The sequence below is a fragment of the Trematomus bernacchii genome, unplaced genomic scaffold (genome assembly GCF_902827165.1).
Source record: "Trematomus bernacchii unplaced genomic scaffold, fTreBer1.1, whole genome shotgun sequence".
In the NCBI taxonomy this organism is placed as follows: Eukaryota; Metazoa; Chordata; class Actinopteri; order Perciformes; family Nototheniidae; genus Trematomus; species Trematomus bernacchii.
The window spans coordinates 26236336-26251987 of record NW_022988043.1 but is presented as its reverse complement, the minus strand read 5'-3'; the positions used below and the strand labels follow the sequence as shown (position 1 = coordinate 26251987).

General features: G+C 40.4%; 1 protein-coding gene across 2 annotated transcripts in view; it reads right to left on the bottom strand.

The window, feature by feature from the left end:
• Nucleotides 1-15652, bottom strand: part of golga1 (golgin A1) — a 30916-nt gene that overhangs the window by 11710 nt on the left and 3554 nt on the right. The window contains exons 3-13 of one of the 2 annotated variants that reach the window (XM_034118288.1): nucleotides 8407-8497; nucleotides 6726-6800; nucleotides 5686-5783; nucleotides 5571-5603; nucleotides 4276-4404; nucleotides 3500-3669; nucleotides 3019-3109; nucleotides 2827-2910; nucleotides 2108-2233; nucleotides 1674-1769; nucleotides 1258-1353 (exon numbers count right to left, since the gene is read on the bottom strand). In XM_034118288.1, the coding sequence (XP_033974179.1) occupies nucleotides 1258-1353; nucleotides 1674-1769; nucleotides 2108-2233; nucleotides 2827-2910; nucleotides 3019-3109; nucleotides 3500-3669; nucleotides 4276-4404; nucleotides 5571-5603; nucleotides 5686-5783; nucleotides 6726-6800; nucleotides 8407-8497 (1089 nt within the window). The remainder of the gene's footprint in view (nucleotides 1-1257; nucleotides 1354-1673; nucleotides 1770-2107; nucleotides 2234-2826; nucleotides 2911-3018; nucleotides 3110-3499; nucleotides 3670-4275; nucleotides 4405-5570; nucleotides 5604-5685; nucleotides 5784-6725; nucleotides 6801-8406; nucleotides 8498-15652) is intronic. The other variant, XM_034118289.1, reaches the window with a different exon arrangement.

The following is a 15652-nucleotide window of genomic DNA, read 5'->3' as shown; positions in this document are numbered from 1 at the left end:
ACGCTTGCTTGGTAGCACATGTCTGCCGAGCATCTTGCTTCAGAAGCGAGTCAAGAATGCTTCCTGGCATTCGGAAAACGAAGTGTGGAACACGCTAGCAAGTGTGCAGGTGTGCGTCATATGAGAGGCCCCGCCTTACATCTTCCGCCACAGATTTGGGGAAATTGGTCCGTGCGCAAAGCATTGTGGGGATTTTAAGACGAAGTCTACTCATGTGCAGCCTCGATATTTCTCCAAACGGAGTACGCCGGGCTCGGTAGATTTCCAAGTATGCTGGAGATAGGAACAGTACTTCGGCGGCACTCGATGACGTAGTATGCTTGAAATAGTGGCTCTGAAGCAGCTTTACTCGAGATTGAGAAACACCCAGGGAGAGAAGAATAAGTACACATGGCGATCTCTAAGAAGAGAAAGGTGGACAGTGAAACAGAGCTTTCAACCCAGAATGGACAGACTCATCCATGTTCATCCTGCCCACTGGGAGCACAGGCCCAGTGTGTCTTGTTTGCTAGGAGACCATGGCGCTCATTAAAAGTCCCAATGTGAAACGCCACTATGAGACAAAGCACAACGTTTGTGACCAAACATTCCCACTCTGAACTGAGGTCACAGGAAATAAGCAGCTTTTAATTCCTGACAGGACAAGCTAGAGCTCAGTTCTCTCACTGAACAAAACAAAGTGGGGAGTGGGATATAAAAGGGACAGAAATAGAACTGTCAAACTGTTCAATTGTTAAGATTTGTTGATACACATATATGATATATTCTAAAATAGTCTGAGACTGTTAAGTCAAGATGTGAAACAGTTAAAGAAAAAAGGGAAACTCAAGCTGCTGCTACACTTTATTTAATTTTTCTTAAATTAAGCACTTGCATTTTAAGATGCACAATATACCAAAAGCTATTTTATTTATTATATTTTTAAATGCAGCCCAAGAAGAACATTATACATGCCTACAGTATTATATTTCTGTACAGTTCAATGTTAAGTGACAATAAATATGAATATTATATATAATATTTGTTTATTTGATGGTCAGTTGTTGATTAAATGCCGACAATGATACAGCTAATAAGCTACTTCAATATATATCAAACTAATTAGACAAGTTAGACATTATGATGTTCCGGACCTTTGCTTGAGGAAACCTTGTTGAATTGGATTTGAATACCCCTGCTTTAAGGGAACAAGAAGATGAAATATGTAAATGAATAATGTTATCTGTCATTGTGACACTAATGTGTCTGCTTGCTTACTTGTGTGTCTGTTCTGTCTCTGTAGGCTCTGGAGGAGTCGTCCTTGTGCCGGAGAAGGGTCTGCAGCTCAGTGATGTTGCCGTTCAGTTTGGAAACCTGGGTCAGAGAGGAACACACAGCCCACACTGATTTATTACTTTCAATATGACCGGTTTCCCTTTGACAACCTTTGTATGCAAGTTGCAAGAGCTTTGCCATAGTTAACCTTGTGCTTGTGATAAGAAATGAATGCAAATGAAAATAGGCAAATAAGGAAGGAAGTAGAACTAGTTTTATTCACCTGAACACTTCAACACCAACTGTAAATTGGTGACCTATGTCTGCTTATTTAGCACAATGAGTGAATATTACATACATTTTCATTCAAATAAGAGCAAAAGATCATATCTTCAGCAGATTTCCCCGCAGTGGTTTACCTGTGTCTCCAGAGCGCTCACAGTATCAGCGTGGTTTGTCCGAACCAACAGCAGCTCTGCTCTCGTCTCCTCCAGATTTTGCTCAAGGCCACACTTCTGAAAAGACAACAACTGGACAGGTAAATGGTTTGGTTTTCAAATCATATTTTTTCCCTCTGCAGGACAAAAAAAGGATTTCGGATTCTGAAAAGATTTCGGATTAATTCCCTAGAAAAGGGACGGGGCTTAATCAGAATGAAATGTAAGGTAAGCTCAATATTATACTCTTCTATTAAGAGATTGATAATTATTTAAATAAAAGGACCAAAAACAGAAAACAACTAAATCTAAGTTCTGAATATATTTTGATGTTATTTAAGATTTGTTTAGAGTTTTGCAATACTTTTAACTATGAGCAACACAATGGTAGTTTTCATCCTGATGATGTTGTTCACCTCCTTGAGAAACTCCTGCAGATGCTCGTCCTGGCTCAGGTTCCCCTGGAGCCGCCTCTCCAGAGACGTCACTTTCTTCTGAAGGTCCGCTAACAAGCGCTCCTTGTCCTCCTCTGTAACAGCAGCCTGATGATGTCAAAGGAAAACATAAATCACCAAAGTTTGACTTGAATTGTTAATATTGTCATTTTAAGATATTGTTAATTAATTGAGAAACATGGTGGTACAATCTCATCAGAGCTCCCTGTTGTCGGTGAAACCTCCTCCTGACTGCAGAACGTCTCTCATTATACGCATGTGTTATAATGTTTTTTAATGCACGTTGTCTGATTATATAATCCTATGAGCTGTCCATTAGAGTCTGTTGATCTCCAGATTAACAGCAGCATGAAAATAACCTGCCGATGCTCCATTCGGGGGGCTACGGTAGAAATGCCGGGAATTGTGTTTTTAGCCGCTTACTGTCTGACCAATTGTTGAACAGCATTTCCGTGCACATGACTTTTGTTGACAGTTTATAGTCCTTCTGAGGTTTGCCTGTGTGAACGCAAACCAAACCTTCTGAAAAATGAAACAATGTAACAAACCGTCGTCTGGTGCGCACCAAAGAAGTGACTATTAGGTTTGAATGCGACCATAGAATGGCGACCAGCTCACAGGGTACACTAGAGAAAAAGGTTGGGAACCACTGTGCTTGAAGATACATGAATGGATCTGACCTTCTGTTGTTGCAACTTCAGGGCGTCATGTTCAGTCTGCAGTTCATGGAGGGACCTCTCTAAAGTCGACACCATACCCTGTGACTGAAAAACAAACTTCTCTCAAACTTCTCCCACTCTCAGACTGAAAGGGATGTATGAAGGAGTACCATGATACGTTAAGTAAATAAGTAGTGGAGCTTGTGTTCTGACCTTGTGGAAGTCTTCAGAGACCCGCTGGAGGACGGCCTGCAGCTCACTCAACTTCTGCTCCGCCTCCTCTCTGAGCAGCAGCAGCTCCTCTCTGTGCACAGTCACACACATGCACTTTGTGCTCTTTCACACAAATCAAGTACCAAAACTGATGTAGACTTATAAAGAGAGGACATTTTATGCAAGTATGCAGGAGACATAAAGGTGACACGACATGGTTTCCAATATATGATATCAGCAGTAAACCTAAAAAGCAAAAATCATGTTTAAACTCTATATTGTGATTTATTTGATTGTATTATTTGTAGTTTCCTTTGTTTGTTAACTTTATAGTTAACAGGCAAATCCCCAGCAGTTCCACTGGGGATGACTGTCTGGGAAAGCTTAGCTATCTGATAGCACAGCTGATTCAGAAGATTAACCAACAGGCTAAAAGAAAAGAGCATACAAATCCCATCAGTCCTGCTGCGTTCCTGCTTACCGCTCGATTTCCAGCTCAGTGTTGATTGTGCAGCTCTCTTCGTGCTGCTGTTCCAGAGTCTGGAGTTTCCCTCTGACCTCAGACAGCCCTCGCTTTGCTGACTGAACTTCAGCCTCCTTTTGCTGGAGCTCCTGGTCCTTCCGGCTCAGCTGCTCCTCCTTCTTCAGCAACTGATGGACATAAATGGTAAACAAATCAACATGTGAGCGCATGTCACAGCCTCAGAGACAGCAACGATCACTCCTCTACTTCATGGGTCTCTTTTCTTTCTTTCTTTTTACATTTTATACTTGAGGTTTTGTAATAATATATTGTTGTAAATTGTTTAATGAATGAATTGTATTTGTATTTTATCAATTTTATTGAATTGTATTATCCTTGATGCTTTGGCAATATTGTTCACCTGACATTCATGCCAATAAAGCTTATTGAATTGAATTGAATTGAGAGAGAGAGAGAGAGAGAGAGAGAGAGAGAGAGAGAGAGAGAGAGAGAGAGAGAGAGAGAGAGAGAGATAGAGAGAGAGAGAGATCGATATAGGAGAGAGAGAGAGAGAGAGAGAGAGAGACGTATTGAGTTTATGGTGTTACCAGCTAGTTTGAAGTATTTTTCTAATGCTGCATGATTTAAATGTCATGAATAATTAAGAAAATATCCAATAAAGCAGAATTTGCAACTACCAGAATCTGAATTGAGTAGTAGCAATGTTCCACCTTCTCGTCTAATTACAGTATGATACTGCTGTAAATCCAAGCATCCAGCTCACATGTACGCACCATGTGTTTAACTTTAGCGAGCTCCTGCTGCTGAAAGCCCTCCAGTTCATCCAGGTCATCCCTTTTCTGGAAGAGTGCTAAGCTTTGCTCCATCATCTCCTCTAGCCGGGCTGACAGGGCAGCTTTCTCCTAAACAAACACAACAGTTATACCAATTTATGGTACACGTGCATTGTTCATTTTGAGGGTATGAGCAGGTTCCAAGTCCTAAGCCCCTGGAGAAATAAGCCCCTTACACCCACTAACATCTGGCTTTTGATTCTGCAGAGGAAAAGTTACATTCTGCATTCAATCCTGACTCTGCAGTAGTCACGGTATTTACCTGATCAGCAGTGACAGAAACATGACGCCGGGTGGACACACTGATTTTCGCCACCTTCTGGGCGCGAGCTATGTGACGTGCTTTGAAGGGATTTTATAGTGGATACAGAAAAAACTGGTATTTGGACAATTATTGTAATTAATAAATGTAAAAACTCCTGTTAGAAAACGGTAACTGTACGTTAATGGATTTGTTATTTTGAATAAAATAACTTCATTCAAACTCAACAGAAACAAAAAGAGACCCATTAAAACCTATTTGTTAGTCTTTCCACTGCTCTGACATCTCCAACTTTAAAAGTCTGAAATAGACTGAAACAGTGACAGATAAAAGAAGAAGGAACCACTTCTACTTACATCAAACGTGACCCACCAGAAAAAACACACACAAAAAACTGAAATGCATGCTGGTCTGTTGGTAATGGGGAGGGACTCTACCCCCTCTTCGACCGGGGTTTGTGTTTTTGCAATGTGCATACATGTGCTCATTTTGGTGGAAAAGGGGAAAGTGGGCTTTAATACCTGGAGTTCAGTTTGGTTTCAACCAATTATTAATATTGCCTAAAATAGTTTTCCTTTCAGCTGTGGTCACCCCTTTTATGTACTTTTATACACAGAGTAGGACACGAGCAGAACAAACTGGTGTAACTTCTTTTTGCTTTCTGATACTTGGTGACAGGCATACTTGATGCCATGGTTGTAACTTATAAAATCCTATATAGTATTTACTAGGAGAAGATCCTGTGGTTGTTTTAAGGTTCTTAACCAGGTTGTTTTCTGTGCACCAGACCTTAATAGACCATTTCCCCACCAGCAGAAGCAAGCCCAACTAAATGGGCAGCAGCACCAACTGAAAGTCAATCACTCAGGATAATGTGAAAACACCGTAATGTGTCCTTGACCCTTCTATATAACATGTTGAAAACAGTCATAATAAACAGCTTACTTTCATTCTTATAGAATTAAAAACCCACCTTTTCCAAATCAGTCATCTTCTCAATCCATTCCTGCAGGTAAAGTATAGAAAGTGATTACTAGACATGCCATAAATCAGGACTGTGCATGAAGTGAAACAGGAGTGTTATTTACCTCATCCTTCTTCTCCAGAGCTAGAGCCATCCCCTCTGCCATTTTGGCTCTGCTGGTCTGGTGAGTCTCGTTCTGGTCTTGAAGTTTCTTTATGGAAACTGGGCATTGACAGTAGGAAAGAAAACAGAAAGGGAAAGATGGAAACCATACAGAGAGGTTTCTATGAAGCCAAAGAGAAGAGACATTTTAAATAGCACAGACAGTGGCATTGTTGTCTAAAGTAAGAGTCAGATTAGGAAGTGTGTTCATCCCATAAGCAAAGACAGGCAATGCTTAGCAGCTGACACAAACTAAAAGCACAATTTGTAAAAGCTAACACTGCAATTATTGTGTGAAGTAGTACAGTAGCTTCACTTTTCATTAAAAGCATCGGAACTTTCCTGACAGCCGTCTCCAAGGAACGGGACACAGCTCTGTCACTGGGGCTCAGATTGTGATATTTGTCCTGCACAAACCCAAGTCAAGGACCAAAAATGCACCAAAACTTCAAAATTCAACCTCAGAGTCAAAGAAGACCTACACTATAATCTTAACATTGTTATCAAAAGTACCTGCAAGAGAAGTGTGTCCAATCTACCAGAGTGCAACACAGCTATAAGACATGTTATAAACAATGGATGTGGATCTGCAATAGTCTAAATGTTGTTATTGCTCATAAGCGCTCATACAAATGAGTCCAGCTTTAAGTAACAGGAAATCAAGGTAGTTGTCACAGATTGTAGGAAATCTAGGAAACTAACGTAGGTGTGTGAGGCGATTGAGAGAAAGTGAGTACACCAACAAATGAATAGAAAATGCAAAGATTACTCTGATTAATATGCTCATAAATAGTAGAAACGTTTTAAGGGTGAATTAGATTAGAAGTAAAAGCATTCAGCACTCCCAAAGCAAACGTCTAAAGCTGATACTGACGTATAATGTTCTGAATAAAAAAAACATCTTTATGGTAGAAGATGATGATAGGCTAGGTGATTGTTATTAACAGCAGAAAGACAGATGAGAGAAAGGAAGCTCATTGGGAGGAGAGTAGAGGTACGTACAATCCTGTTGCATTTCTAATGCAATTTCAAGCTTGTCCTTGGTCTTCTGCATAATTCGTAGCTGCTCAGCGTAGTCTAGTGTTGGGAGGTGGGGATGATCACACACACACACACACACACACACACACACACACACACACACACACACACACACACACACACACACACACACACACACACACACACACACACACACACACACAACACACACACACACACACACACACACACACACACACACACACACACACACACACACACACACACACACACACACACACACACACACACACACACACACACACACACACACACACACACACACACACACACACCACACACACACACACACACCACACACACACACACACACACACACACACACACACACACACACACACACACACACACACACACACACACACACACACAAGAAAGCAAAAGGGAAAACATGATTGAGAAATAATGGAAAACTATTAATGAATTTCTTATCTGAGAAAACCATGCTGGTTGAAAGGCAGCGTGTGCGACCTTTAACCTTTACTAAGGGCACAAAGTCACATAGGCCACCCAAAGGACAAAGGGGTTATTAGACTGAGTAAAGGAGAAAACACCCTAAGCCTCAAATATGTCAGGACTATGTCACACAGCAACACATTATCATATGATCCTTCTGAGACATTCATATGATCATCATTAGAAAAACCCATTCTTTGTGCTGAATATTGCATCAGGCAAACAGAGCTTCAAATTCCAAACTTTGTGGCAAATTCAGATGATCTAGAAAGTGAATGTCAAAAAATATATATTTGGAATTTCTACCGTATCACACTTAACTATGCATTGATATATTCATATTTATGAAGTATAATATATATACATATAGCTTTAACAATGTTATTGTTTTATGAAGATGAACAATAGTCTTGATTAAATCAAAAACATATTGCAACAATGAATCTATCCCTCCGCATCTTGGATTCATAACATTCAAAAGTCTTGTTGTTGGTGTATTTACTCTATGTAAACTAAATAAGGACAGGAAACAATTGATATTAGTCGGTCACAAATCGAAAAGCGATGAGCTGCCCAAAAAATGTGGAAATCCGACCCTGGTTGTTATTTTAAACTCTATCTTGAGAATTAAACTTGATTTGATTTTGATTTGATCTTAAGTTTTATATCTCATATCAGCAGGTACCAAGGTGGCATTATTTCACCTCAGAAACATTGGAAAGGTACGGCTATTTTTGACCCTCCAAGATGCCAAAAAATAATTCATGCTTCTATTGAAATTTGATTGGAATATTGTGTTGCATTTGGACCCAAACTCCAAAAAAGTGATTTGATATTGTACCAAAACTCTGCTGCTTCTAACAAAAACAAAGAAAAGAGAACACATCTTGGACACACTGCTCCCAGTAGCCTCTACAATTGTGTTAACGTCCTTCTAAGTGGACACTAAACTTGTTACTTGTCTTTATTCTGTTGTCATTTTTGTATATGTAAAGCACTTTAAGCAACATGTATTACATGAAAGGTGCGACAGAAATAAAGTCAATAAATGTTTGTATTATCATTAGCCTCGGTCATTCAGAGATTGCATTGTGTTTCTATAATTTCATGATAAAACAGTTAGGATAGGGTCTATGGCCGCAGCACTGGTGGATGTTGGACTTACCTGATAGCTTGGCCTCCAGCTTGCGGATCTGATCATTCCTCCTGAGAAGCTGTGCAGGCAGGTCGTCCCTGGAGCTGCTGCCATCAGATGCCTGAACACAGACACACTCAAAGCGTTAAAATACATAGCACCTAATATTCATCCTGTTTGTGGAGGGAAATGGACCAAATATCCATCTTAAGTGGGTTTATCAGTCAATAATCCTCAAATCTGTCTAAAGCACTTAAGTGTTAAGTTTTGTTTTCACAGTAGGTAGTTTCACTCTACTGATTACTTTATAATCTGGTGGTTATTAGTCAGAACATTTCAAAAAGTCCACACATCAAGTCCAAAACCTGAAGTGAATCATTGATGTTTCCTATCAAAGTGTTCTGTACAAGCCCACACAAATCTGGAACTGCAGATTTTAATACAAAAGAGATGTTTCTTCATTATCCTAAATAAATATTGTCCATCACATTACAACAGAAATGTGGCTAGGTTCTGCAGATTTTCATTCTGGATCATGGCTGTAAACTATTTAAAAAGATATCTCCAGATTTGGGTCTGAATACCAGTGTATTACTGTATATGTCAGTGGTATTTGGCTAGTCAGCTCCAGGTAATACAAATCTATGAAGTGGTTGCAAGGCAAGGCAAGGCAAGGCAAGGCAAGGCAAGGCAAGGCAAGTTTATTAGTTTTAGACATTAAGAAAATGGCATTTAAAATCAGTCATTAAAAAGCAAAGATAATAAAATAAACATTAAAAGAAAAAATACATGGATAAAAGTTACAGTGCAGTTTAAGATATGAATAGTTCAATTAAAAGCAGCGGCAAAAAGAAAAGTCTTCAGCCTGGATTTAAAGTAGTAAGAGTTGCAGCGGACCTGCAGGTTCCTGGTAGTTTGTTCCAGATATTTGGAGCATAATAACTGAATGCTGCTTTACCATGTTTAGTTCTGACTGGGGACAGAAAGCAGACCAGAAGACCTGAGAGTTCTGGATGGTTCATAATTTAGCAGTAGGTCAGAAATGTATTTTGGGCCTAAACCATTCAATGCTTTATAAACCAGCAGCAATATTTTGAAATCAATTATTTGACAGACAGGAAGCCAGTGTAAAGACTTCAGAACAGGACTGATCCACTTTCTTAGTGTCAGTGAGGACTCGAGCAGCAGCGTTCTGAATTAGCTGCAGCTTTCTAATACATTTTTTAGTGAGACCTGTAAAGACACCATTACAGTAGTCCAGTCTACTGAAGATAAAAGCATGGACAAGTTTTTCCAAATCCTGCTGTGACATTAGTCTTTTAATCCTAGAAATATTCTTTAGGTGATAGTAGGCTGATTTAGTAATTGTTTTAATGTGACTGTTGAAACTCAGGTCAGAGTCCATGACTACACCTAGATTTCTGGCTTTATCTGTTGTTTTGAACATTGCAGACTGAAGCTCAGCGCTAACTTTTATACGTTCTGCCTTGGCTCCAAAAACCATTACCTCAGTTTTATCTTTGTTTAATTGGAGAAAGTTCTGACACATCCAGTCATTGATTTGTTCAATGCACTTACTCAGTGTTTGAATTGGAGCATAGTCTCCTGGTGAAATTGTTACGTAAATTTGTGTGTCATCCGCATAGCTATGGTAACTTATTTTGTTGTTTTTCATTATCTGAGCCAGTGGTAGGATGCAGTGTTGTAGTCAAGTCACCAATTCACGAGTCCAAGTCACTCTCGAGTCACCACTCTTCGAGTCCGAGTCCAAGTCCGAGTCACCCAAGGAGTGTCCGAGTCGAGTCCGAGTCCGAGTCATCATTACCTGTGTTCGAGTCCGAGTCCAAGTCCGAGTCACCCAAGGAGTGTCCGAGTCAAGTCCGAGTCCGAGTCATCATTACCTGTGTTCGAGTCCGAGTCCAAGTCCGAGTCACCTAAGAAGAGTCCAAGTCAAGTCCGAGTCACAAGTCTTCATGTATTAATCTTCATGGATATATGTGTTGAAATGTAGCTGCTCCTCTACATTGCTTTTATCCTGTCATGTTATACTAATCTGTCTATTGAACTGCTGTGAAGCGAGTTTGGCTACAATTCTTGTAATAGGTGCTATACAAATATAAAGCTTATTACTAATATTATTATTATTATTATATATAAACTATGTTTAAAATGAGTTACCTTTTAGAGAAGTGATTATATTTGTATGCCAATATTTTCCTATGGTAAAGTTTTCGTTTTGCACTTTTATTTTGATAGTAATAAGATCGGGACTCTTATTTTGAAGGAACTTTTACCGGTTAAATCGGTTTACTGATAAAGATTTAGCCCCAGAAAGCACATGGCTACTTAGCATGCAAAATGACGTCATTCTGCATGTTAAGTAGCCATATGCTTTCGTGTTATCGGCTGAATCTTTATGTATTGATTAGATGACGTTACTCTGATGATAGTGTTCAAGACAGCCTATATGTCTGAACTCGATGTTTAGAGTAATGTGTTACGGAGCCTTCTCTTCAATATTGTTTCCACATAGAGCATTTTGCGCTGCTCTTTTCCAATGTGGAAGCAGAATGTGTGAAAGCATACAGCACGATGCGGGGTGTGTCTCTAGACATCTTTAGACTGGAATAGCGGGGCCCAGTACGTGAACTCGCCTCGCAGCCGGTGCACACGCCAGGATAGAGGACATCAGACTCCATAGAAAACTTGCTCGAGTCCGAGTCCGAGTCCAAGTCGGAGCGTCAATGTACAAGTCGAGTCCGAGTCATCATGGGGGGAAAAATTCACGAGTCCGAGTCCGAGTCCAAGTCAGCGTACGCGATAATTCACGAGTCCGAGTCCGAGTCCAAGTCATCGTGCGCGAGAATTCACGAGTCCAAGTCCGAGTCGCGTCAATCAGTGCGGGAGTCCGAGTCGAGTCACGAGTCCCGAAAATCGGCACTCGAGTCCGACTCGAGTCCGAGTCCAGGACTCGAGTACTCCATCTCTGGTAGGATGTAGATGTTAAAGAGAAGAGGCCCCAAGATGGAGCCTTGAGGAACCCCACATGTCATATTTGTCAACTCAGATGTGTATTTACCTATAGAAACAAAGTTTTTTCTGTCCTTTAAGTAGGATTCAAACCAATTTAGAACTGTTTCCGAAAGTCCCACCCAGTTTTCTAGTCGGTCTAGTAATATGTTGTGGTCAACAGTGTCAAACGCAGCACTGAGATCTAATAATACTAACACTGAAGTTCTGCCACTGTCTGTGTTTAAGTGGATGTCATTGAAGACCTTTACAAGAGGAGTCTCAGTGCTGTGGTTTGGACGAAAGCCTGACTGGAACACATCCAAACAGTTATTTAAATGCAAGTAATTACTCAACTGTTGAAAAACAACTTTTTCAATGATTTTACCTAGAAATGGCAGGTTTGATATTGGCCTGTAATTGTTCATTACTGAAGCATCTAGATTATTCTTTTTTAAGAGCGGTTTAATGACAGCAGTTTTCAGGGCCTGTGGAAAAACACCTGAGTAAAGAGACTTGTTTACTATGTGAAGTAGATCTGAGGCCATGCAATGAAAAACATCTTTGAAAAATCCTGTTGGTATAATATCAAGGCAGCAGGAGGAGGATTTCAGATGTTGTATAATGTCCTCTAGGTTTTTATCATTAATCTGATGGAATTGTGTCATGGTGTTTGAATTGATTTTAGGTGGACACAGGGACAACACATTTGCTGTACCTGATGCAGAGGCACTGACTGCTTGTCTGATTTTCTGAATTTTGTCAGTGAAGAAGGCAAAATCATTGCAGGCCCTGGTGGATAGAAATTCAGAGGCTACTGACACTGGGGGGTTTGTTAGTCTGTCGACGGTAGCAAATAAGGCATGTGCGTTGTTTTTGTTTTTGGTAATGATGTCAGAGAAGAAAGACTGTCGTGCGTTTTTCAATTCCAAATTATAAAGGCCAAGTCTCTCTTTATAGATTTCAAAATAAACCTGGAGATTTGTTTTTCGCCACCTACGTTCAGCTTTTCGACACTCTTTTTTCTGTTTTCACAGTCATGGCCTTTCTCCATGGAGATATTTTCTTGCCAGTCACTTCCTTTACCTTAGTTGGAGCAATGGCATCTATAAAATCTTTAATCTTTTAATTAAAATGATCTACTAGCTCATTTACTGAGATGTTAGCAGGGGCAAGTGTGGAAGAAAAATTCTTTAAACATTTCCCTAGTATTTTCAGTTAAATATCGCCTTAGAGATATTCAGACCCTTTGAGATAATTAAGTCCAGAGTGTGCCCCTTATTGTGCGTGGGCTCCGTCACATGCTGAGTCAGTCCATAGTTATCAAGAACACAAAACAGTTATTTAGCCCCTCTGTCCTGGGGGTTGTCAACAGGGGTGTTAAAATCACCAACAATGACTAGACGGTCAAAGTCAATACACACTATAGACAGCAGTTCAGTAAAGTCATCAAAAAAGCTTGCACAGTATTTGGGTGGTCTATAGATATTTAGGAACAGAGCTCGAGAGGAGCATTTCAGCTGAAGGGCCACATATTCAAAAGAAGCAAAGTTCCCATAAGATGTCTTCCTGCATTGAATGGAATCATTGAACAAAATAGCAACTCCACCTCCTTTCTCTTGCATTCTTTCCTGAATCATAAAACTAAAGTTGGGAGGGGGTGATTCGATAAGAACAGCTGCACTGTTATTTTGTTCAATCCAAGTTTCCGTTAAAAACATAAAATCGAGATTGTGCTCAGTGATAAAATCATTGATTAAAAATGTTTTTCCTGCCAAAGACCTGACATTTAATAAAGCTAGTTTAAGTTTGTTAAATACACTATCAGTAAGATTTTTTGTGACAAGCTGTGGCTGACATGGAATCACTGCTAAATTTGATAAATTCACACAAACGTTTGAGCACTTCCTGTTTCTAAGCTGATTCACCGCTCTTAATCTATTACTATCAACACACATATCGGCAAAGCTACTGGCAGGCAGGGCCCCGGCATGTCCTGGAAAGAGTTGAGAGTGCCATACGCCCTTGAGCCTGGACCCAACACATATCAGTTAGAGTTTGTTGCGTTTTGTACTACACACACATCCTTATCAGGCTTCGGAGACCGCAGATGATTTCTTGCAGAAAGGAAACACACCACCGGTCATGGTCACGCAAACAAGTGTTAAACTACGGCGCCCACACTACTGTGGATGCACCAGAGAAACAGTGTTAGCTGGCAGCAGGGCTCCTCAGCGACTTCACTATGATTTAGCCAAGTGAAACTGAGTTGACTATACAGCCTCAGGAGTCTGGTCAGCCCTGTGACTGTGCACTGTGACTGTGCACTAGGGCTGAACGATTAATCGATTTTAAATCGAAATCGCGATTTTAAAATGATACAATTATCAAATCACAAAGCCTGCGATTTCTTTTAGTTTTTTAGTTCTTCTTGTGTGTCAGTCATCCACACCAATCAGAAGTGCTGTGCTCCACATGTACCAGTCATTGTTAACCAATCAGAAGTGGCCCATGATAGAAGGTGATAGACAGATTGATCCAATCACCTGCCATGTATTTTTGAAATACTTTTCGGGAGCACGTTGATACGACCTTCCTAGCCGGAGATATGGCCGCATTTTACAATAGACTTCCGTTGGGTCACTTAAAAACAAATATCGCAAATCGAATCGCAATCGCAATATCTGTCAGAAAAATCGCAATTACATTATTTCCCCAAATCGTGCAGCCCTACTGTGCACTGCCCGGCACTAAAACAGGTCAATTAAGCAGTCACATCCAAAGAAAACAACTCAGTTACAAAAGACAGAAAGGTCAGCTGTGCGTGTTCTGTTGGGAAACGAGAAGTGAATCAACAGGGCTTCATGTTAGACTGGTTGGTTTGGGACTGAGTTACACTGTATCCTGCCTGCATGAAATGAACACAATGTAATGTGAGGCACACCCTGCTACCTAGAAACTGCCTGACTGGTGACTACTTCAAAAGCCGTCAGCCAGGGTTCCCATCATAGCACTGACATTCATTCCTGCAATTTTCTTTGAGTCTCCAGAACTACAGTGACAAGAAATAGTATGTGAACCCTTTGGAATGTCCTGGTTTTAAGCATGAATTGGTCATTAAAAGTGATCTGATCAAAGTCACAAGAATAGACAAACAAGCTATTAACACACAAACATTTATAATCTTTTATGTCTTGGCAGGAAAAGTAAGTGAACCCTCTCCATTTTATAACTGGTAAAACCTCCTTCTGCAGTAATAACCTCAAACAAGCGCTTCCAGTAGCTACGATCAGACCTGAAACGAGGGGGAAAGGAGAAATGGAGCATTCTTCCTCACAGAACTGCTTCAGCTCAGCCATACTCTCAGGATGTCTGGTGTGAACGGCTCTCTTGAGGTCATTCCACTGCATTTCTATTGGAATGAGGTCTAGGCTGGGTCATTGTCCTGCTGCACCACCTAACCATGGCTGAGCTTCAGCTGGCATACACCAGTCTGAAGTTATCCTGGAGGATATCTTAGTAAACTTGAGAATTCCCTTTTCTTTTAATGATGGCAAACTATCCAGGCCACGAGTCAACAACACAGCCCAAAGCATGGTGATCCCTCCACTCAATTTATAAATAAATGCAGGTTATTAAAAAAGAGTCCACGTACTTGTTCTTGTGCAGAAAACACTGACTTCTACAAGAAGTTTCCTGTCTTTTTTTCACCCCGAGTATGGCAAAGACAAATTGTAGGCAATACAAAAAACAGCTTTAAAGCTTTCATTTTTGTAATTGCTGCTGTTTTAGTGTGGTTTTTGGCATGGTATATGAAATGATGTATTTAATCATTAACCATTGTTCTGCACTGAGAGGGAAGATGTGATGCTGATGACATTTAGTCATTTGGCAGTGGTGCTGCACTTTAGAACACGGGACAGAGGGGATTACTGCAGCTGGACCTCGGCCATCAGCATCAAACTGTATAGCCTAACTGGATGGTCCTCACTTAGTATGCGTAGGATGCAGCATTGGTTTTTATTAATGTATAAAGCCATTTTAGGTAAGCTTCCACTGTACATATGTGCCAGATTTGCTCCAGTTTGTGACTGTTACAACCTCAGATCCAGTGCCTGGATACGGTTCCAGGTACCTGCTGAGGCTGGAAAAAGGAGTCTTTTTCATTATGGTCCTTGGTCTTGGAATAACCTTCAATCACGCCTCAAACTGATGGCACTTGTCCCTATAGCCTGTTTTAAATTGAAGTTGTCTGAGGTCCTTACCA